The sequence below is a fragment of the Fringilla coelebs genome (genome assembly GCF_963513975.1).
Source record: "Fringilla coelebs genome assembly, chromosome: 6".
Taxonomy (NCBI): domain Eukaryota; kingdom Metazoa; phylum Chordata; class Aves; order Passeriformes; family Fringillidae; genus Fringilla; species Fringilla coelebs.
Window position 1 is genome coordinate 36,113,013 of NC_140034.1, and position 23,200 is coordinate 36,136,212.

At 40.8% G+C, this 23,200-nt stretch overlaps 1 protein-coding gene across 4 annotated transcripts in view; it reads right to left on the reverse strand.

The window, feature by feature from the left end:
- Positions 1-455: 455 nt before the first annotated feature.
- The window catches only part of MIDEAS (mitotic deacetylase associated SANT domain protein), a 53,578-nt gene continuing 30,833 nt past the window's right edge, over positions 456-23,200 (reverse strand). For 3 of the 4 annotated variants that reach the window (XM_084207707.1, XM_084207706.1, XM_084207708.1), the window contains 11 exons: positions 19,186-19,509; positions 17,866-18,211; positions 17,384-17,450; positions 12,434-12,576; positions 11,477-11,580; positions 10,056-10,131; positions 8,824-8,912; positions 7,549-7,698; positions 7,163-7,345; positions 6,582-6,781; positions 456-5,484 (listed from right to left, as the gene is read on the reverse strand). In XM_084207707.1, coding sequence (XP_084063833.1) covers positions 5,277-5,484; positions 6,582-6,781; positions 7,163-7,345; positions 7,549-7,698; positions 8,824-8,912; positions 10,056-10,131; positions 11,477-11,580; positions 12,434-12,576; positions 17,384-17,450; positions 17,866-18,211; positions 19,186-19,509 — 1,890 coding nt within the window. In that variant the 3' untranslated portion in view covers positions 456-5,276. The remainder of the gene's footprint in view (positions 5,485-6,581; positions 6,782-7,162; positions 7,346-7,548; positions 7,699-8,823; positions 8,913-10,055; positions 10,132-11,476; positions 11,581-12,433; positions 12,577-17,383; positions 17,451-17,865; positions 18,212-19,185; positions 19,510-23,200) is intronic. The other variant, XR_014616233.1, reaches the window with a different exon arrangement.

Consider the following 23,200-nt stretch of genomic DNA (forward strand, 5'->3'; position numbering starts at 1 on the left):
GTTGTTTCAGGTAGTGTCAGAATCCCACTGGCCTTACTTAAAGCACAGCAGACCTGGAACTATTCCCCAGGAATTCCTAGCATGCTGTCAATGTTGTTTCTGTCTTTCTGCAAGGATGCTTGGCTTGGAGGGGAATACACCTCCCATCAACACCTCTGTAAAGCAGTGGAGCTGCAGATTTCTCTGGGCTCCTACAGCCACGGGTGCCTGTTACTTTTTTGGATGTAAGACATAAAACACACAGGGGAAGGTGAGAAACAGCCTCTAGGGCTGCTGTGGGAAACACAGGTGAGTACAAAGAGAGAGCAGGCCAGCCAGAAGGACTCGGGACAGCCTCCTGTGCATCACAGCCTGCACAAGCCCCCGGCCACTCCCTCATACCATTGAGAAACTCAGCTAAGAGACTATTTTTTTAACCTCATTTAATAAAAGGTTTTTTAGATATATAGAGGATATTAAGTAAATAAGTTACATAGTACATTACAATCACATCTGCAAGATTTCCTTTAGTGTATTAATATTTTATAAAAAAGCACACAAAAAATAAATTCAGTCCAGTCTATCACAACTGTACAGCAACAGGTAAATATATTTATATATGTACATTTTAAACATGTAACAGTCTTTTAAAAGGTGCCCTAGGCAGCAGACACACAAAAGGAAGTGTCTGCTCACTTGTTAAAATAAAAGTAATATACTTTATTATAAAGCATTTATACAGTAATTACAAAGGCTGACTGCTCCTGTACAGTACACCAAAGCTTTGACTACAAATTTAAAAAACAGAACATAAAAAGAATGAACACAAAAAAGTTTATATCAAATCTGAGCTACAAGGGGAAAAGCTACAGGAAACTTTTTTAAAATACACAATTACATTTCTATAAAAATATATGCTGTCTTATAATCTGGAGAAGTTAAAGTTTTTTTCAGGCTCAGCTGTCAGTGGAATCTTAGTCTTGGAAAGAAAGATCCTTAGACAGCTTGGGATTTAAAGTTTGTGTCTTCCTAACATATGACACAGGAGAGGAGGGAAAGTAAAGCAGCTGAACACAAGTGATGAATTTACATAGAAACTCACCCCTCCCAGAAAACAAACATGATTTGTCAACTCACTGCTCTGTCTCTTTAAAGCTTTATAAACTTCCAGACATACATCAGAAGATAAAGCAGGGAGAAAGTTTGTGTGGGAAAATGTGTATTAGAATAAGGTTTCTGGTAAGCATTGGACTAAATGTGCCATTGTATGAAAGCAAGACTCCTATGGTTATAGTCCTTCCTACTCCCATTTCTTTAAAATACAGTATGTATCAGTAGGAACCTTCTAGTCCACTGCCTGAAAGAGAATTAAATAGTGTGTAACTGCAGAGAGTGAGAAAGCTCATGTTTGTGATTTAAGAAACACTTTTTCTGAAGAGTGTTGATTTTAATCTAAGCTTGTTGCAATGATAAAAATGATCAAAAGCCTCAGTTTGATAAATCAGGGTATTTTTAGTTAAATTGGACTTTATCTGTTTAACAGATGAGTTACCTTTAAGCTTTTGAATTTCTATCTTTGCCCTGCCTTTAAGCAGCTACATCCCTACCTCTTTCCAGCCAGCAAAATGCCATGGTCCTGCACAGCTGAGTGAAATTCTGTACGCCTTCAACTTACAGAGCCAAGTTCTCTCTGATACCACCACCTGTATCAGTAAAAGAACAAACATCAAATAAATTAAAATGCAGAGTGGTTCTTGCAGCTAGACTGCAAAACACCTGCAGCTTTATCAGATATGCATCACAAGTGCATGCATCTATCTAGTAATTACATACACACATAGTCTTACAAAAGTCAGATGCTATCCCATGCAGATCACAAACCTGAAAAGGCTGAATCTATCTGTAAAGGGCAGGCAGAAGCACAGGCAGAAGTACGTGATCAGGGCAAACGTGACCTGTCACTGCATCTTCGTGATGCCCAGTGCTGGCATCAAGACTCAAGTAGGTAATGATCTGAAATACAGCCATCTGACTATGGGGTATATGACCACCTGAAGCCTGATCTTGCACTGTAAAAGGCAAATCTATTAGTACACATTTACAGAATTGCATTCTATAAATATTTGTTCCCATTTGTTCTTCAGAGTAAAGAGACACCTTGTTCAAATTAATGACTTTCTTCTGCCTGTTTTCTAAATTAGCAGCAAACCTTTACACTAAATGGGGATCAATCAATAGGCCCTTAAATGATGGGAAATAATGAGCATGGAGTTTTAAAACAAACATATCAACAGAACATTGAGAAGAGTTTTGTTTGTTTGGGATGGATTTTTTAAAATCTTAACTGGAATAACACAAATTAACACTGTGCCACAGTAAGGAGCCACTCAAGTTATTTTTCCCCCACAGAGAGTAGGAGCATAACTCACTCCAGATTAAACAAATTCCATTTAAATGCTTTGTCCACAGAAATTGGGGGTTGGTTGCTTGGGTTTTGGTTTTGTTCTTGTTCTTTTTTTAAAAACAATTCTCTGCCAACTTTTGCTAGTATGGAAGCTCTAATTCAAATGCAGGATCAATTCCAAACTCCTTCTGTAGGCCAGTGAATAGAAGGCTTGGTTTGCTTGTTTGTCTTTTAAGATGACACTTGGAGGAGCTGTTTTACTTACTACCATGCCAGAAAAGAAGTCTTCTGGTGGCTACTGGCAATTTGGAAGTATGCTCAGAAACATTCCAACTTGATGCCACTTATTTAGCACATTTACCTGATTGTGGTCAGCCCTGCTAACCCACAGCTGTTACAGTGGTTATCCTCAGAAAAGCCCTTTTCTGATTTTCTTCCAGTAACAGACTGTGTCCAGTTTTCCTGTTCTGTTCTACTTAAACTGCAGCAAGGTGGGAAAGAAACAACCAGTACTGGAATCAGCACATAACATACACAACATTTTTATGCAAGTAAAGAAAATCTCCAATTTGTTCTAACCGGTACCTCAACAGCTTGTCCTTGACAAGAGGAAAATTCTATCAGTTTCCTAAAATAGGGAGAATCAGTGAACAATCTGGCCTTTGGAAGACTGTAATAATGCTTGCAGTTGCTCCACCTACTGTTCCTCCTGACACAGTGTGCTAAAGCTTCTGTTCCCTCCAGAGGCCCTAAGATAATGGCAGACAAGCATTTCCCCCAATTTATAAAAGAAAAAAAAAATTAAAATCAACACTGAAATCCTTAAGAGGAAGACTGATTTGCTTAAGCTTCTTTTTAAAGAAGCAGCTTTTAGTTCTTCGCAGTTTTTGAATGATTTTAACAGTTCACGATGTGCAATGTGCTTCTTGCTTAGTCAACAAGATCCATTCAATGTAGGAACATGGAACAGTCATCTAAATGCTGAAAGGAAAGCCAGTTTTCATAGGAATGAAAAATACAATCTTGACAGAAAATTGAACACTTACAGGTGAAAGTGTCAACTTTACAAAGAGTGCAGTCCTTAATGATGTTCTTCCTGATTTTGTAAGAGTACTGTTTCTGCTATTCAGAAAAAGGATTCTATGCAAAGGCATAGATATGTCAAAGCAAACATACAATACAAAGCCTCCCAAACAAAAGAGTGAAGCCACTGGTTGCATAAAACTACAGGGCAAGAAGACTGACAGACAACATGGTGGAGTTATAGCCTCTTTCTATAGTTAACCTGGAATTTATCTAGCAGCTGGAAGGATCAAGATTTAAATTTAAAAAATTTGCCAGTCAGGCATACTCAGTAGTTCACGTACAACATCATCTCTTGGATTCCTGCTGGGGAAGGCAGGAGCAATCAGCTCCTTCAGTACGGTCTGGTCTGACACAGTGCCAGCACCTGAGAAGCTGGGGATCACTGCTGTTCCTAAGCACTGGATGGAGGGAGGAAGCTGGGCAGCCAGGCTACAGGATGGCACCAGCTGGCCATGAAGCACAAGTGATTCTCTGCATCCTTACAAAGTAATGATAAATGTGGGCTATAAAGATGTACAGAACAATCCTGTGTGAATTTAACATCTGTCACCTGGGCCACTTCTTAACTCTGTTTCACCAGCAGCTTTTGGTGGCTAGACTTTGGGCTACTAGCTTGTGTCAGTTCTGAAGGAAGAGTCAGCCTTTCAGCAAAGAGAACAGCTCACAGCAGGACAATGCAGCAGGCAGCACTGCCCTGCCACTGGTGTGCAAACAGGTGACAAGCTTCTCCTGTACATACTGTCTGACAGCAACTGCCTGGGAAACTAGGGCCCTGCCATAAAAGCTTGATGATGGCAATTTCAAGGAGTAAATGAGGGCTGCTACAAGACAGAAGAGGATATTGAGAGGTAAAAGCATTTGCAAAGGGATGAATGCTGGAGATGAGACTCCATTTCTCCCATCTTGGAGTTGCACACAATCTAGCACACAAGATGATCTCGGTTCATTTTCACTACACAAACTTACTACCATTTATTTAAATTCAATCCCAGCAATTTTCATTTCAAATTGCACTTGTCAAGCCCAGACTCCTTTAAGTTAATCAAAGGCTGACTATTTTGTTTTCCAACATGAGATGACCTGCAAGGCCTGGCTACTCTTATCCCACAGGTTATTTTTATATCCATTGCTATGTTCTTAATGCCATAAGATAACTGACCTCAGGCTTCTGTTTCAAAAACAAAACTTCCTCTTAAAAGGAAGAAGAGTGTCTTTCTCAACCTACTTTTAATTTTTGTGAAACAGAGGTCAGAAATGCACACCATCTTTCCACAAAACTTGTTGTCTGCGTGAATAACTGATCAGAAAGAAAGGCAGGAAAGAATAAAAGGAAGAAGAACTTGCTGAGAAAGGAAACAACTAGAAAACACCAGTGTCACAGTAATTGGATACACTTAGCTCAGAGTAGAGCTTCATTTTCTTGCTCCAGTCTGGAAACCTTTAAATCCAAGAGTCCTACTACCACAATTCCTGACAAGAACAAAAAGAAAGGTCTGACTGACCTAAGAGAACTTACTTCCACTGCAGGTGACATTGTTCTATTATGTACCTCGGATATCATTATAAATAGAATAGAAATCTTATCAGTCTTAAAAAAAAAAAAAAAATCCAAGTCGAAACAAATCTTGTTATCCACCATTCTGGTTTGGTCAGTACTGGCAAGGTGAAGTGGAACATGTAGCATGAGGAAATGGCGGCACTGAAACCAAAACCAGATGATTCAGGTAAGAAAAGTGCAAGCAAAAGTGAGACCACTGAGAGGGAGGTTGGGTCCAGCCTTGCTACTCCCTCCACTTCTGGTCTGCTGCTATATTTCTCCATCTTCATCCGAGCTGGCACTGCTGCTCCCACTGCTGCTGCTCCCACTGTCACTGCTCTCCTCCTGCTGGGCTTGGCTGCGGGCTGCTGCCGCCGCTGCCGCCTCCTTCTCTTGCTGCTTCAGCGCCGCCGCCTTCTTCTCCTGCTCCGCGTGGCTCTTCATGTGAGCACTGCGGCTCTTCACCTTGTAGAACACCCTGAGGAAGGCACACATGGACATTAACATTGGCCTCTCCTATGGCCTCCTTCAACACTTCTCTGGAAGAGCTTCTGCTGCTCGGCCTCAAGTTCCTGAACTTCAGCTCCGGAACGCCTGCTGGCACTGTGATAGAGCACCTAGGGCAAACACCACTCGGCACGTGCCAGCACAAGCTGCAATGCTAGTGGGGGGATCCTGAGCCTAATTTCTCACTGTGGCCATTTCTCATTCAGCTCTGAATTCAGAGGGACAGTGCTGGTATCTGAATTATGCACCTGCTGCTTAACACAACACAGCCCTGGTTTTCAAGTGTACCCCTGTGCTGCAACAATACAACAAGCATGGAAGCAAATGACAGCCCAATGCCACTCCTGAGCCTTGTCCACAGAGCTCAAAATACTTCAGCTTTTCCCTTCTGACTCTACATTTCTGTGATCTGTTCCTCCAACCCTCCACCATTAACTACTTGGATTTTGCATGAAGCGCCACAAGTATAGTTCAGACATTATTAAGAAGCCTTGTCTGCTTATCCTGTTGTTTTAAGAGTAAGCAACTTATGTAGGGAACTGAATTTTCTTGACAGTTTGATTCTGGTGGCAACAGACCTGCAAAAACTACTAAAACTGTGTGAGGAAATACAAATATATTTGACATCCACCAAAGATGGCTGCAAATGTAACCAGATGAGCTATGTACCTACTGGCCTAATAGCTGCTGCAATAACAATGGTAATGTCTCCTGTTTCTAGACCACTGTTCTTAAGTCTTTACCATGTTCTTTATATGTGATGTAGCAAATACATAGAAACTTGTTGTTACAAAAATGTAAGCATTACAGAGGGTCAACCCAGCAGCTGCTTGAAAGTGCAGCTTAACAACAACTACTGTATACAGATGAAATGCAGGTGGTATCTCATGCCATTTGAAGAAAAACAAGCCTTAATTTGCAAGTATTAGTGGGGCAGTAATTCATTAGAACTATTGCCAATGTCTATGGCCTATACAGAAAGATGGAAAGCTCATTTGGGAAAAAGCTTCCACAGGAGATGCCCTACTGTGATTCTGTGACTATTGCTGGAAGCTGAGTTGGTCTTACCTGCCACATTTTTTACATGGAAATGTGTTTTCTGTGTTTTGTGTTTTACTGGTAGCATCTGGTTTTATCTTCTGTTTCCTCTTCTTCCTCTGCATTGGAGCAGTAAAAGGCTTTCGAGGCTTCACTGTTGTTTCCCGTGGCTTCCTCCCAATTCTGCCCGTGACAGTTGCCTCATGACTCCTCATATTGGTGCTGCTGGCCTTTGCAAAGAGGAGAATAGTTGAGGCAAAGTGACACTTAAACCCACCATCAGAAAGAAGACAGTGGCTGAGCTCCTGTGCTTTACTCAATCCAGACAAAGGTTTTATTTAATGGTAAAATCTTCAGGCTATTTTGAGGACATTTCTCATCCACCGGCACAAAGAAAACATTGCATTTTCCCACCTTACGCATCCCAGTTCTGCCATCACAGCACACAGTCTGATTGATAGTAACACCCTGATCTACCTCAGCCCAATCTCTTACTCCAGAAAAAGTTAGAGATGGAAACCTTTTGCATCTGGAACTGCCCACCTGTTTTCTAAACCATTTGCAGAGTGAAGGTGGCATAGAAAGCACAACATGCACAATGCAGCACTTACTATTACACCATCCTGTAGTGTCTGTTCATCTTTCAGAGCATCAGCGCTCCTCTTTCTGTTATCCAACCTTTCCTCTGCCTCCTCTTCTTCCTCTTCTTCCTCCTCCTCCTCCTCCACATGCCCCTGTTCCTCACTGAAGATGTCCCTTCTGAGAGGAAGAACACGTGCAAACCTATGGGAACTCTTCACCAGAAGATAAAGGAACTGTTAATTTTGATGTCTGTAGGTAAATGACATTAGATGACACAGGACACAAATCTGTGAGTCTGGACTCCTGTGGAGAAGCCAGATTGTCTGTGCTTTTGATTTGACCAGTAAATGAGACAACACGCAAGACTTCAAACCACAGCCCAAAAGAGGTGAGAGAAATTTAGGAAATTACTTACCTTGATGTCAACTTCAGCTTCATCTTTCATAGATCTCTCATTAGCACCATCAATGTCCCCAAAGATTAAGGTCCCATTCCGACCAATTTTCACCTGTTTCTTGTATGTGTAGTAGAATTCTACGCACTGAGACACTGTTTTGGTTTTTATCTGTTGTTTAAAAAACATGAAAGTCCAATGGATTACATTATTTTTAAAAGACTTATAAATAATTACTAGGGGTGCAACAAATACAGTTTATATTTTCTTTCCTTAGTAGTTTCCATTCCACCACAGCTGCTGTTCAAGCCTCCTTTCCTGTGTCACATTCGCCTGTCTGCCTCATCCCACAGCTTATGCCCTACTACCATTGTTATTCACTGAGAACTGGAGGACAAACTTTCCAAAGAAAAGCTGGTTAATGTAAAGGTGACAGAACCTGGAACTTTGTAAGCTTAATGCACCTCTTAGCCTCTGAAATGTTCCAGTTGAGCTATCAGGCTTGACAGCAGCCTCTCAGTTTTATGGAGGAGCTTTATTTTGCAGCAGCAGCCCTTCAGAGAAGACCAGACCAGAATACCAATCCAAAAATGGAAGTGAAGGTTTGCAGCCCCTTCCTGTTTTGGCCATGTGCATTTTGTAGGCATATAGTGGTAGACAATTATCAGCATGGACTTGTGACCATCTACATATTCTGCATCAGTGATTTCTCTGAAATGTTTGGAATATATTTTTAACTTCAGAGCTTTTGAAATTTAAATGCCTTTGGGGAATTTATTCAGTAAATATGTTTGCAGTTCCTGATTTGCATTCTCCTTCAGTGATCACCCCCTTGCTGACATGTCATACTTCAGCAAAACATGGAAGTGATCACTTTTCCTATCATTGTCACAACACTGGAAACAGAGATCTAAAGGATGCACCATTATCACATCCTTCTTTGGTCCTCTCTATCAGTGGCAAAGATGTGTTTCTTTTTAGTTTTATCAGCAAGCCATTTAAGCCAAACACTACTAGTGCTCTATAAATGTGCTCTGCAGAGGAGATATCTGCAGCATGGACTAATGGAAGTAATGCAGTTTAAATACCAGGGTTAAGCAAAACAAACATGATTGCTCTAGCTTTCTGGTGAGATTTCACGCTGGGCTGGATGCTTACATTCCTCTGAAATCTTTTGAGTGTGGGGCCTAATGCTTAAAATAGGTTCAGAAAAATCAAGATTGAACTTCCCCTATAAAATGTTCAACAAACATGTAAAAATGTATCATGAAAAACAAACAAACAAAAGTAACTTACAAGCTTTTGGACCAAGAAAAAGTCTTTCTTGTAAATTGCAATGCCTTTGTTGAATAGCTTTTTTTCAGCAACCTTCCACTTGTCTGATCCTGTAGGTAAAAATAAGTTGTAATGGAAGCCCATACAATTCAAATGTTTACTCTTCTACATACCTTTTCTTCATGTTTGCCTTAAATAAGACCAATACACACATGAGGGTGCAGTTTCTCCAAGAGCCTACTATAGCAAAACTGCAGACTGCTGTTAACTCCTCCCTTACTGCTCCACCTCAGCTTTCCTCTCAACACTTCTTTGTGTTAGATCAAGTGCTCATCACCACAGGTTAGCTCAGCTCAGCTTGCAAAAACCACTCAATTAGATGAACTAAGATGTTGCCCAAGCAAGGTGAAGTGACACACTTTGTGGTGACCCAGCCACAAGATTTTATAGTAGGGTAATGGTGGGGCAGAAGAACAGGATCTTCTCTTTCAGCAGCAATCTGTACTTGAGGATTTACTACATCTCCAGTATTCCTCAAATATTACTTGCCTCTAAAAGAACATTTTTGAATCCCCTCCTTCCTTATAGATACTATTCAACTAGTATTTGCCAACAACTACAGTAGGAAGGCATAATAATGAAGAAATGTATTTTCTATGCTTTGTGGTACCAGCTATTAGACATGTCTCTACCACTTTACATCAGATCTTTCAGGTGACTTGGGTCTCTCCAGATCACTGAAATCAGTGTCACACAGCTGACTATTTTCTAATTCGGTGCAAGACGACAAAGGCACTTATGGCATTTAAATTTGAAGAAACACTAACAGGTATTCATAGCTGGCTGAGGCTTCTTCAGCAAGCTTGAAAACTATTCCCCATAAAACCCCTGCTTAACTCCACCCTGGAAACTCATGCCAGAGAGGCTATAATTCTAAGGTTACCAGAGCCTTTCTTGTACATACTGACTATCTTTCTGCATTCTCTGTGGCTTAGTGCAAAGGATTACCTTCCCTTTTCCCCATAAAAAAAATCAGAACTCATACCTATCCCAATAGACATGCACATGTTCAGAAGGATGCATTGTTTCTTACATTTAAAGTGTCATAATTTGCATAAGCAAAAATTCTGGCAAGCCATCATTTGAGTTACAAGAGAGGATTGCTCTTTTAATCTTCTTGTAATGTAACAGAGTACCCCAAAAAATCAGAAAAGATATAAGCAGGCAGCACAGAGCTGTTCTGGTTAACAAACCTGTGTAGTGATAATCTGCCAAAGGGTGGGTAGGTGGTCGCACTGGCTTCTTCAACAGCAGTTTGGTCAGAGCTCCCTTGGATAAACACAAGTAAAATAATTACTTTAATGTTTGGGGTATTAAAAACAAAGATCAGGCAATTGTTAATCCCCTCTTTTCTGTGGCAAGCTAACAGAAAAGAAACAGAGCACAGTTTACAACTTGGGACAACTTTAAAAATCACATTCTTGACTGCACATCTAATCTTGGGTACCAGAGGCAAGTGGTACATTCTTGGCACCTCTTCACATCTGTGAACTGACACAACCACCAGGGTACTGGGAGAGAGCTAATTCCATAGATAGAGACCTTGCATCAGTTTCCTCTAATTAACCAAAGGCCTATTACACACACATCCAAAAATGCTGCCCTAAATGATACTTGTCTTACATATCCAAGTAATTGTAATGTGATCTCACTTGACTAAGCATTATTTCAAAATAAAACAGTAGTCATGTAACTGAAAGATTACACACACAAAACTCCCACCTCTCAAGCTGCTTTTTAGTTTTAATTTAAACCAGAAAGCTTTCAAATTTTGTAGGAAGGAGACAACAGAATCGTGCTTCCACTGGCAGTTTAAACCACCTGAACAATGAGCTCCTGCTGTCAGAGCCAGTCCGGCTCCTCCTTAATGCCAACAGCAGCATTCACAACAATGGGCTGCCAGAAACCTAACACACACACACAAAAACTACTTTCTGTTTGATCTCTTCTCTGATTCAAGTCCATGCAGTCTCACAAGTGTCAGTGCCACAGGATGGGAAGCAAGCAGCCAGGCAAAAGTGTGGGATACTCCTGAACATAGGGCAGATTTATGCCAGGCTAAATCAGTCATAGAACTATAAAAAGATGACAAAGCTTTGCTGTCTGCTCTGCTCTGCTCTTTGATATTACCTCCCAGTGCTGTCAAAGGGCAATAGCGAAAGTGTATCATCTCTTACAATACTGGTATAAAATTAGCAGCACAGCTGTTCTACAGACACAGAGAAGTCAAATGGATCTACCAAAACAAAGAGGTGCAAGACACTGCCCTCTGACTCAGCTTTCAGCCCTAGCCTCTTATTTTTCCTTTCTACACAGTAACCTTCCCAGGAAGATAACATCTAAGATTCATTTAGCAGTCTTGGCTCACTTGCCCTGATAGATTGTCAAGTGTGTTTGTTAAAAAGCCAAACATGTCCAAGTTGGAAGTACAAAAGACAGTAAGTGCACATGGCACTTGGTCAGAACCCACATTAGGGACATACAAGGGATGCCAAACAATGGGAACCAGATGCACTGAAAGGAATTTGCAAGGCTCTCCTCTCAAGAATGAGAGGTTACCTGACCTTCCTTAACATCTTTGACCTCATGGAGGTGAACAGCTGGACAGACTCACCAGAATGCTTCCCTTTTCTTCATGTAAAAAATGCAATGCGAGCTCCTGGTTGGTTCCAGCCCCAGGAAAAATGCTTGAACAGGCAGCAGCTAGCAGGTTTTCCACTGTTTCCACAGGGGTACCAAAAAAAATCAGAGAAGAAGATTAAAATGAAGTTTCCTACTGTACTGGCATGATTAATTACCTCTTTTGAAGGAGAAACAGACATAACAGAAAGTAAAACTCAGAGAAGCTCAATGTCCTTGCAAATTTATCTGGGTCAAATTTGGACCCCAGCACTCACTAGGCTACAAGGTCATGCAGCACTATTTATACATGGAATTTCTTGCAAATCTCTTCCCTGTTCTGATGTCTTCCCACCTCCCTTCACCTCAGACATTTCTTGAATTCACCCTTATATTGTGAATTTCCATTTCACAAAACCCCTTTTTCTCTCTCTTTCAAAAATATTTCTTCCAAGCTTGCCCACTTCCTCTTCCCTTCAGGATTTATACAGGCCACAACCCATGTGTAACAGAAGCAGTCAGCTCCCCAAGTCTGCTCCTAGCCACCACAACTCCTGCTTCCTCATCCTGACTTCAGTCTACAATTTGATTTTTTTGAAATACTATTACATCTAGAACGTCCCTCAAAAATACAGGAGTTAAGTGTGTGTGGCTTTCAAATGTTAACCAAACCAAGGAAGCTTCACTTAGCAAAAGGCTGCTCTTGGCCTGACAGAAGCAACAGTCCCAGTTTTTTCACAATTAAAAGAACCAATCCTACCAGCCTCTCCTTGCCTCATACATGCAATCTGATAAACAAGTTTTGCTCCAACAGCTGTTTTCAAGACCACTCAAACATGTCATTTGAATGGCAGCTCTAAAAGATTTTTAATTATGCCTACAGTAGAAATGTGGTTACCCCTACAACCACTGCGACAACTCTGCCCTCTTTAACAGCCTTCCACCTTCTTACCATTCTCTTGGGTGACTTTGTTGGTTTCCAAGTCGCCCCATGGCTGCCACACCAGCTCTGCTTTATGTTCATCAGCTTCTGCCAGAGATCTGTCTTGGAGTGATGGGATTTCTGCTTGAAAGCGAGTTCCTACATTTATTCGCCTGCAGAGAAGGAAAAATGTTACAGTCAGGCCATCTTTACAATATTCAGGAAGTCTCCATCTCTGCTAGAAATATTAATGAAGAACCAAACAAAGAAACAAATGCATATACAAATGCAGGCTCTTGCATACAACACCAACAGTGTTATATGCTGTTGTAGGTTACATAAGTAACTTGGAAGTTGAGAGGTTTTACATCTATTACCAGTTTCCATTTTTTTATCAGCATAGGCTGAAACTGTATTTAAATTAGCATCCCCTAATAGCTGCTCAAAGAACAGTTATTAGCTTCCAATAATCATCACTTTTTGAGAGGCTCTCATGTAGGGTCCTCTTATGGCAAGCTGGCTCCTCAGGCATAAGACAGGTACGCCTGTCTTACGATTAGCATTTTGTCAGCCAACAACTGAACCAGACTCTCCAAATGTCCTTTTCAACCTAAACACTGCCATCTGGTCCAACTTCCCACTCAAAGCAGGATCAAAATTTGGTCCTTTTTGACCTTGACACAAGCTGGTGTCTTCTAGTCCTCTTTCTAACAACTGAAACCAAAAATATAAAACAATGAAACCTGTATTGTTCATTTTGTACCTCACTCAAATCCTATCCTTTCAGCAACAATCTCATACTTTTACATCTGAATTAGCAGACAGATTTTTTACTACATGCAACCCACAGACATTTGCTTTAAGTCAAGTGACCATCCACAGAGATTCTCCTCTGTATTGGCAAGCATGATTTTGTGCACAGAGATGGGTAAGAACCCCCACTGAAAGACTGTTCTACTATGTACTTAATGCAAAAGTGTTCCTCATTCAGATGTCAACCACACTGGTAGCTCTTGACAGAGTAAAGTATAGAGAAAGAAGCTCTTTTTTGAAGACAGCAGATCAGGCAGTGCCCAGATGATAATAAAATTCTGGAGTTGCTTCACTAGAAAAAAAAGTAAAACTCCCTGTGCCCAGTCAAGGTTTCTATAATTCTCAAGTCTTGGCCTGGTGCCCCACACCTAGCCCCACAACAATTATCAGAGAAAGAGCATAATCTAGTGCAATAAGGAAAAATAACAAAAACTTCTGAGAAATGTCAACCTCCAGACTTTTCTTGTCCTCTGAAATTACACACACACGTCTATTATGAAAAGCAGTCTGGAAAAGGAGTGAGGGAGCATTGAAACAACACATAATCTGTACAAAAATCCAGAAAAATACTAGCAAGTGTTTCAATGTGGTGGTCTGAAGTCCTAAGAGACTGTGCTATCAAACGGGAGGAAATGGGTATGGAAGGAGAAGAAGCAAATACCTTAATTCCCTTTTCCATCCAATTCCTCATTTTGGTATTGTCATGAAACACTTGCATCATAAGATGTCATGTGTTGGAAAAGCCCTTGTTCAAAAGAATTACTGACTTCTAACACACATAAAAAGATATTTTGCAAACTGGTTTTTTTTCCATCTATAGTAGATCCAGATGTCCTTAAGGGGAACAGTTCATGGGTAAACAAAGTGATGCAGAAGTTAACTACCCTATACACTTGTTCCAACTTCATCACCCATTCAGCAGTAGCTCCACACAAGTGGGGTGGGATTCCTTCTTGGATTCCTTCCTTCAGAATCTGCTAGATGCACAGACTGATGCTAACTTCCTCTCAGTAGGTGATGGCAAGATGACATCAAGCATGATAGATGTAAGCAGGGAAGTTTTAGGCAGGCTGCCATGTACTATCTGTCTTTTTCCCCAGAACCACTACTTCCAATACCTGTTGAATGTAAAGCAACAGGGACATTACACATTTCAAATCACAGCCATGGGCAGGGATGAACTAAAGCAGTTGAAAATGTTGAATCTCTGATGCCCCTCACTATAACTGTTTCAGGATCTGGTTCTCAAGAGTAATTTCATTTTAAATGCACACTAAAGTGGAACGTGCAAGAACAGAGAACAAAGCAGAACAAAGAACCCCAAGAAAACATTAAAGTTTGATTTTTAGTATTTTACAGGTACAAAAATCTGTTTATAATACTATATAATTTTCTATTTTTCCTTCACTTGGCCTATTCATCTTGGACAGTAAAAGCACAATCCAGACTGAAAATGAAAAGCAAGAGATTTCATGAAAGACTGAGAAGACCTTGCTAAAAAAGGAAAGCCAAGCAATCATCCTGGTAAACCAGCCCTCCTTTCAGAGCACACTAAGATGGACTGCAGATTAATGTTCATGTGAAGTCTTCTACTCACTGTGATTAGTCTTGCTTACTGTTATGGCATGCAGTTTCACAGAGGAGGAAAGGGTTATGGATTATAATCTGCCCTAGAAGGGATGACTGTTCAAAACTGACACTTTGCTGCCATCTGGAAACAGATAAAAAGGTGTTTTTTGCAGTAAAAACTGTACTGGGAAATTTGGCAGAGTTTGTGTCTCAGGACACAGACTCCTCTGACTTCACTTCTGAGAAAGAAAGAGACAACTGGAAGATCTGGAGGGAAAAAATGTGGGCCTTCTTGAAAGTTGCTTTTCATTTTGAAACTGAACTTGGAATATGACATCTCTGGGCTAGAAAAAACTAAAAATTACATCTCATATCTCCAAAATCCAAATAAAACCAGAATTCTACTGCAAAAGTTGACCTGGGTAACCTAAATTTGGTCTGCTCTGAGCAGGAGCTTGGACCAAATGATCTCCAGAGATCCATTCAAGTTGTATTATTCTCCTATTCCTTTACTGATGAAGTCTAGACTTCAATACATCAAGAGCTCTTGCCTGTAAGCACCAGTGCTGCTCCTGGGATGCCAGGAGTGTGGCAACATCCAGAACTGAGGCTGTGAATTGGGAAGGCAGTTCACATTGATGCACCACAGGTATATTTAAGGCTGCCTACTTCAGCAGTGACCCCAAGACTTTGGTGCAACTGAACTACAAAACCAGTAGGACACAAGGATCTGTGACAACAGCTGCCTATTGTACCATTTCACAAAGAATTAAGCTTCATTATCACATTTCCTATTTCAAATCACTGCAATTAAATAACCTTTTGAGAAGCATTAACAGGAGGCTTGGCAAAACACAAGCAATTACGACTACTACATTGGGTAATCACAAGTTAGATTCAACTTCTGACAAGACTACAAAGCCAATTAAACATTTTTTCTTCTAAAAAGAAGTGCTTCCTGCCACATTTTCTTTAAGGAAGACATGTCTACATAACTGACCACAACAGTGCTGCCAAACACAGAATGACACCAGGTTAATAATTTGTTGTCATTAAAAGTTAAAAGCAATTTACCTCCATAAGCATCTGTTGAGTAAGACTTAAGATGACAGTAAGACAAATCCACACATAACTCCCCTTTGGCAAAAGGAAATGAACTTGCACTACTAAGATACCATGGTTTGAAATTACCAGCAAGATTAATTTGAAAATATGAAAAATTTCACACACAACTAAAATCACAACCAACTTTATGTCATTAACTTCAGCAATTTAAGCCAACAGACACAAGAAAGACAACTGTACCACAGAGAGGTCAAGATCGAGACCTGAGAGGGACACAAAAAGTATCTGTTCAAGAAGTTCTCCTGGATTAATGTGAAATGAGCCAACAGGAAAAAGATGAATTTGGCAACTTCCAAAATAAATTTTTACAACAATAAATGTGCTTATTTCAATGAATGGGCTTGGTCTAGAGGAGGTTTGTAAAGGTTACAAGAAAAATCTACATCCATTCACAACTGCAACATTTGCTCAGGACAGGCTGCTGCGACAAGTACAGAAAACTGACCTTCAAATAAGAAGGCAGAATGGAAAAAGGGCAAGAAAAAATAATTGTCAGCAAATGCACCAGTCCATTTTTAAAATACGAACCATTCTGGATAAAAGCAGAAGAAGTGTTATATTTACCTGGGGAAAGTTTGAGTCAAGTATCTCAAATGTTATGCAGAGTTAGAGCAGAGATTCCTGACTGCAGTCAGATGCAGAGCCATGTGGGTGTTTTTATGCCATGCATCTCCATGATTAGATTTTGCAGGAGTTAATTAATTAGGTATAGTAATGAACTGGAACTACACTACCTTGCTGTAGTTCTGCAGTACTGAGCTTGAACTGGTAACACTCCCAGAGCACTGGCAAAGGCGGTGCACAGATATTTGCAGCTCTGCTCAGGTTTAGCAGGACTGACACCAAGCCTAAACTCACAATTCCAGCTTCAACATCTCCAGACTGTATTCCCTACTGCTGCTGTGTCCACAGGTTTCCCAGCACACAGGGAGCTAAAGACCAACAAGGCTGATTAGCTCAGGGCACATGCCCCATATGCCACTGGCTGTAGTGTTTTCAGGCTGAGCTCGCCCAGGGGAGAGAGGAGTGTTCACAGCTGTGTTGCAGCTACAACACACCTGTGACCAGACCAGTCCATGGGAGAGGCAACCCCAGTTTTCCAAGGACAGTTTGTCCTTCCTCTAAAGGAGCACCATCTTCCCACCCTAAAACAAGCACACAGCATACAAAGAAGTGCTCGTATACAACAACACAGGACAGATTCCCCTTCAGGTAACTAACAGTAATTCAGCCCAGAGACAGGTGAGCATCAATAGAAAGCAGTTAATGTCACCATAAGCACATTTACCCAAACAAACACTATTTATCATATGGTGTAATTTTTTAATCAAGACAACTTATATTTTGAACCACCAACAAGAATAGTTTTAATGCTTCTAAGAGATACATGGGTCACATGGGGAGCAGCTTGAAGGTTTAGGAGGAAGCAAGGAACACTTTTACTAAGAGACTTTGAATCTACTGCCTACTTACGGTTCAATGCTGACCGGGGTGGCTTCCCCCACTACTGTAAGAATCGGAGGGGTAACTTCTGAACTATCTGCAACAAGAAGGAAGAACTGCTCAGCTTCCCATCTGAGATTTACTTTTCACCCAGCTTGCAAACCTAATCAGAGCTGTCCACCTCTGAAAAAAGGTACTCCCAGGCTAACTAAAGGAGTTTCAGACGACCACGGCCTTCCTCCCCTCAGCTCAAGATACTGATCTGGGAGAGGAACTGGCTTTTCATTCCCAAGAACGTCAGCAGGGGGTGTTGCAGGTTGCTTGTGAACCCGTCTTAACATCCATGCCCAGATGGAGCAACACTGCATTTCCTGTATTCAGGCTCCCCAAACAATCAGGAAGAAGCTCCAGTTTCACACAAACACACCTCCTAAGGGCATCATGTTCCTCCTAGTGCTCCGCAGTTCCCAATCATAAATTACACAAGAAAGGAAGGTTAAAATGAAACTTACTTGATCTAAGCAGAGTTCTGTGACCACTTTTGGGCGTCATTGGAGGTGCAACTGAGTGACCACTTGAAGAGAGGATAGCATTAAAATACAGCCCAGATCCTTCTCTCACTGGACTAAGGATTGGGGGAGGAGTGTAAGGAGGTAGCTCAAAGCTCCTGTCTGAAGGATGGTCTGCCAGACGGACAGGTGACCGTAAGTGGCTCTGATATGGAGTAATGTTGGAATAAACAGGTGGTGCAATAAAGGTGCCAGCTTTTGGTGGTATGAAGAGTGGCTCGGGTCTCGGCCGCTGCTTTGGTTTTCGGGCAAAGCCCTCTGCTTCATCCTTTGGAACAGCATCTTCATGCTATTAGAAAAAAAAAAGTGTTATTAATTTAATTTAAAATCTCAGGTTGTTTGAAAAACTTCAGTGAGATGACAACACTTTTTCATGGCAGCTTAAAATCTGGATAGGACAGCTGGAGGATGGCTCAACAATTAGCAGAAGGGGAAAGTGAGAGGAAGAACGCAGGGAATGGAATGGACTGGACACAGGAACTCTTAGCTAGCAGCTCTAGCTCATGTGATTATGAAGTTATATTTTACAAGAACTTCATGTACATCTGGTCCAGCCTTCACAGCAGCTTTAAGAAAGAACAAAAAAGCACAACAGAATCCTGGTACAGATACACCAGAACCCTGATACAGATACACAGTGGCACCAAATAGTTGTAAGATAACAGAAGAAAATATAACAGTAATTTATTAGATGATCAAGCATTTAAATGCAGAGAAACCTCCCCAGATGTCTGCCATTTCTCTGGTATCTGAACATTCTGTTGTACTTCTGGGTAGAGGAGAAGGGAAATAAAAATATCAACCCACCCACTCATCACTACCATGCTGTAGGGGAACAATCAAGTACTGACCTTCAGAACTCAATAAAAGGTTTCAACTGCATGAGAATAAATCTTCACTTTGGATTTTATTCACATGGAGAGATATGTGCACTACTTAGAATTTATTGGTATTTATGTATGTATGAAGAAAGAGCTCTTGACACAGACAGACTACTATTCTAGTCTTGCTGCCCATATGGCTTTATTCACTGTTTAGTGAATTAAGTGAGGCGCTGCCTGGCTTTACTAGCATTAGCTGTAGGTCATGAAAAGCCAGCAATGCCCAAACATACGGCAACACTATGATAAAATCCCCAGACTATGTACTTTCAAAGTTCAAGCCTTGAGATCAAACTACTTTAATAGAAAAGTTCATGGCTAAAAACTGTGTGATTAAATCCAACAGATGTGCCTCATCTTTGCTTTCTTAGTCCATCCATACCTGACTGGAGGTCTCCATGTTAGTATTACGATTAGATCGCCTCCGAGTGACTATCACAGAAGGCTTCCGTTCACAAGGAGCTCGATCGTTTGTTTGGCCTCTCTGGAGCTTTCCATCCTCAGACTTTTCCTTTTCAAGGCTCTGCAAGTCAATTTTTCTCACTGGCACAGACACAGGAATGATAAGAGGCACAAGGCTGTTATCCTCCCGGGCTTTTTTGGGAGCTGGTGAAGAACTGGCGAATTCCACAACACTCTTTGAAGCTGCAGTAGGTCCTGGAGCTGTCACTAGCACACTCTTCTTCTCCTCCGAATTATCCAGCTCCTGAGAAGAAAAATAGATTCCTAAAAATTCTGTATTACTTATGTAATAAATGAGATGTCCTCTCACTTTCAGTGTATATCAAGTTTCTCAAAGCAATTTGCAAGCTGAAATGGATTTGGAAGCATTACTGGAGGAAAAAGAATACTTCACAGTGTTACTAAAATTTCATAGAATTATTTGAAAATTACCTGTAGTCTCAACTGCTAGAACACTTATATAGGTCATTCTTAAGAATTGTTTCACTACCTATGTTCTAACATTTTATTTTCTGTATGAATTTGCGTCTTGCTTTATAACTTTCGACAACAGCTCTTCAGTTTTAGTAATGATGAAAAGCTGCAGGTTATTAATTTCAAATATTGGTTTTCTGCTCCAGGGAAGACTGAACCGTGATAATATCTTAATTAAATCTCTCACACACAAAAAAACCTAAACCCAGAGCTGGTTTTTTGCTTCATTTTTTTTTCTGACTCTGGAAAACATTAAGCCTTCAAAATAAGCCAGATAACAAGATGGAGAATATAAAATCTACTATATCAAGAAGATCCAGGACTGGCTCCTTTCAAGACCTTTTATTAGAGTTGGGCTAAGTTGCACAGAAAGTTTTATTCCACAACAGACTCTGCAGTTTACAAGTCTGACTGCTTCTTCACAGACAGTGCAGATATACACCTCTACCACACAGTGATGGAACACACACTTGTAAAGTCACAAGTGGCATTCATCATCCCAGAATAAGCCTCAGGAGAAATTAATGAGGTCTGACACTTCAGGCCGGTGACAGGCTCCTGCACTTTCCCATAAAACTACCAATTTTGGGTTTGGAGGGCATTCATCATGTTCATCATAGTGACAGACATCACTGGAGTCCAATGACTCTAGATAGAAAGGGGTTCCTGTAAATTTTTGTAGCTTCCCTCCATCCCCTTCTGGGTACAGAAACATGTAATGACAATGTGAATGTGTGAACAAGCACTAATTCTGACCAATCTAAAAATCTCAGGTACTTCCTGGGCGCTACACAGACCTGTAGGTCAAGAGACCTGCACTAATTTGCTGACTACAAGAAGGAAATTATGGCAGCTCAAAAGTGCCAAAGTCACCCAAAAGTGTCACTTTCCTCTGGCTTTATGATTGGTTTACCATGCTCCTTTTATTTTCAAAACTGGGGGGCAATCAGCAATGGACTCCTCCTCAGAGATGGGAGAGATGACCCCTCCAAGACAAAAGAAGAACAGGAGACCTGAATACTAACACAGATAGAGAAAAAGCACCAGTAGGGACTTAATATACATAGTTGAGACATCCTTAAAAATGTTCTGGTCCACACCACTGCTTTTCTGATCACAAAAGTTCACACATGCCTAACATTTACAGGAGGCATGACTAATTTTGGAATTAAGCCTTTTGCTTCAGATCCCTAAATAGTTTCTCAGCTGTTTGATTATTCTCAGAGGTAAGCAGAAAGGATGGGACCTGCTAGGGGATTTTCGGCTACCTCAGCGTCCCTGTTGCAGAATTTGGGGCAGGAGGGCTGCTGGATAACTTCAGCAAGTGCAACATGTGGCACTTTCATTTAGACTCTTGCATGAATACTGAGGTATGAACTAGTCATCTAGAGTTCTCCAGGAAATCCACAGAAACCCATCAGACATCCCGGCATCGATCCTGTCTATCCCTCAAGCTGTTTCTAAAAAACTTAGAATTCACAGAAAAACCCAACTGCAACAGCTGGAACAACTGTTCCAAGACCACATTTGTGATCTGATTAGAAACCACACCAGCCTTTTAAAAACACCGGCCCACACAGTGCTTTCTGCTATCATTCTGCATCATCTGCATCAAGGAGAGGCAGCTTCTGTCTGCAGTCAAACCAAAGCCTGTCCATGAAAGAGGCGAGACCAGAACTACAATTCTGCAAACAAAACTTTTTTCTTCCTTTTGTTCACAGCAGCTGGTGCCCTGCCCTGTGCCAGGGGAAAGCAGCTAGGTAAGCAAAACCTGTCTTCCTTCCATAAAGGAATATTTAAATTCAGACACCCTTTAAGACAATCATTAAGGTTTGAGAAAAGTTTTCTGTACTTATAGAAGACAACAAGTCACAGTGAAACAAACTAGGAGTCGAGAATTTACTGCAGCCTGTAGGCAGTAACAAGCTTGCATCACCTGAAAAAAAGGCAGCCACGGGCCTGGTGCAAAGCGTCAGTCGTGACACTGCACGTAGACAGATAGTGCTGCCCAGAATATTATTTTTGCTTAAGGTACACATACCTAGACTGGGATGTTCAAAAAACTGGTTCAAATTATGAATGTTATCTTCTTCAATCAATAATTTAACTCTATGGCCTTCTACACACTCTTCAGATAACTTATGCAGAGATGGCTTCTAGGTTGTTTTTAACAGAAAGACACTCATAAGAGAAGCAGCCCACTCTCATTCAGCAAAGATATTTTCTTTTTCTTCCTCACACAATATCCAGCACCTTAAAGATGTAAAATCCATCAGACCTCTGGTAAGAATTTTATCATCTTTCAAAACCTCATCCTGAAAACCTGAAGAGATCTAAACATAAAGAGTTCTTCTGCTAGTGCCATTATGCTTGCATAACTGCAAAGAACAAAAGAGCATCTGTCAAAACACTTCTCTGGTCTTTTACATTATGAATCAGACGGCAAGCAGACGTGCCTTCAAACAGCCAGTTTCTTGCTTCATCTCTCAGGGCCTTTTCCTAAATGCTCTATTTGCTTCTTCTTGACACTCTGTTAGTGATCCAAGTGCAATGTGAATTACAGGCCTTCTGCAATATAACCACAGAATTGCTGGTAAAGTATGAGCAAATACACCATGCTACTACACACTACCAGTTCTTTATCAAATCTGCTGGTTCAACTGGAGTTAGAGCAAAAAGGATTGAAGACAGCATCAACCAAGTCAAGTCACTGTTTGCTTTGTGCAGTCCATGAGATGGAGTAGGCTATGGATATTCAGCACATAGTTTACTAGTTTAGTTCTTTCACTCAAACAGCGCATCCCTCTAAGGAAGAGATGGGAAAAAGCAGTGACAGACAGACTAGGATAAAAAGGATTATGAGAACAAAACAGGCAATAAAATGCCCTTCCCTTTGTTGTCTAACTGGATAGCAACTCAGATATCAAAAGTGTAGGTAAAAGTAGCTCACGTAACATATATTTCATCAGCCTTTGGCAAGAGAACTTCCAAGGAAAAGTGTGCCTCCTAAGAAGCACTCAATAAAAGATTAGACAAACTACACCTGTAAGAAAAACATTCAAAAACAATCCCTCCAAAAACCCCCACTCAACTCCAAAAATCCCATCACTTGTCTCCCAATAGGCAAGTTATTTTGAACTCTGTCATCTTGCCATATGGAATATATACTGTTCAGTTTAGACTGATGGGGTATCAAAAGATTAGAAGTAGTGAACTACCAAATCAGTCAGCACTAAATTTCTTCCCCATGAAGTCCTACAGGAGGTCTAAGGGCAGACAAGTCATATTATAGCCCTCAGGTCATTCTTAGAAACAGGATGCTGCATGAGACAGGCCTCTGTCATGCCTGGTATTGGTCCTTCATGTAAGTGAAGTGAAGCTTTCTCAGAGTTTTAATATTTGAGAAATACTGAACATGTAAATTGCATTATGTTATTTTTAGATAGCAAGTTTTAGGAACA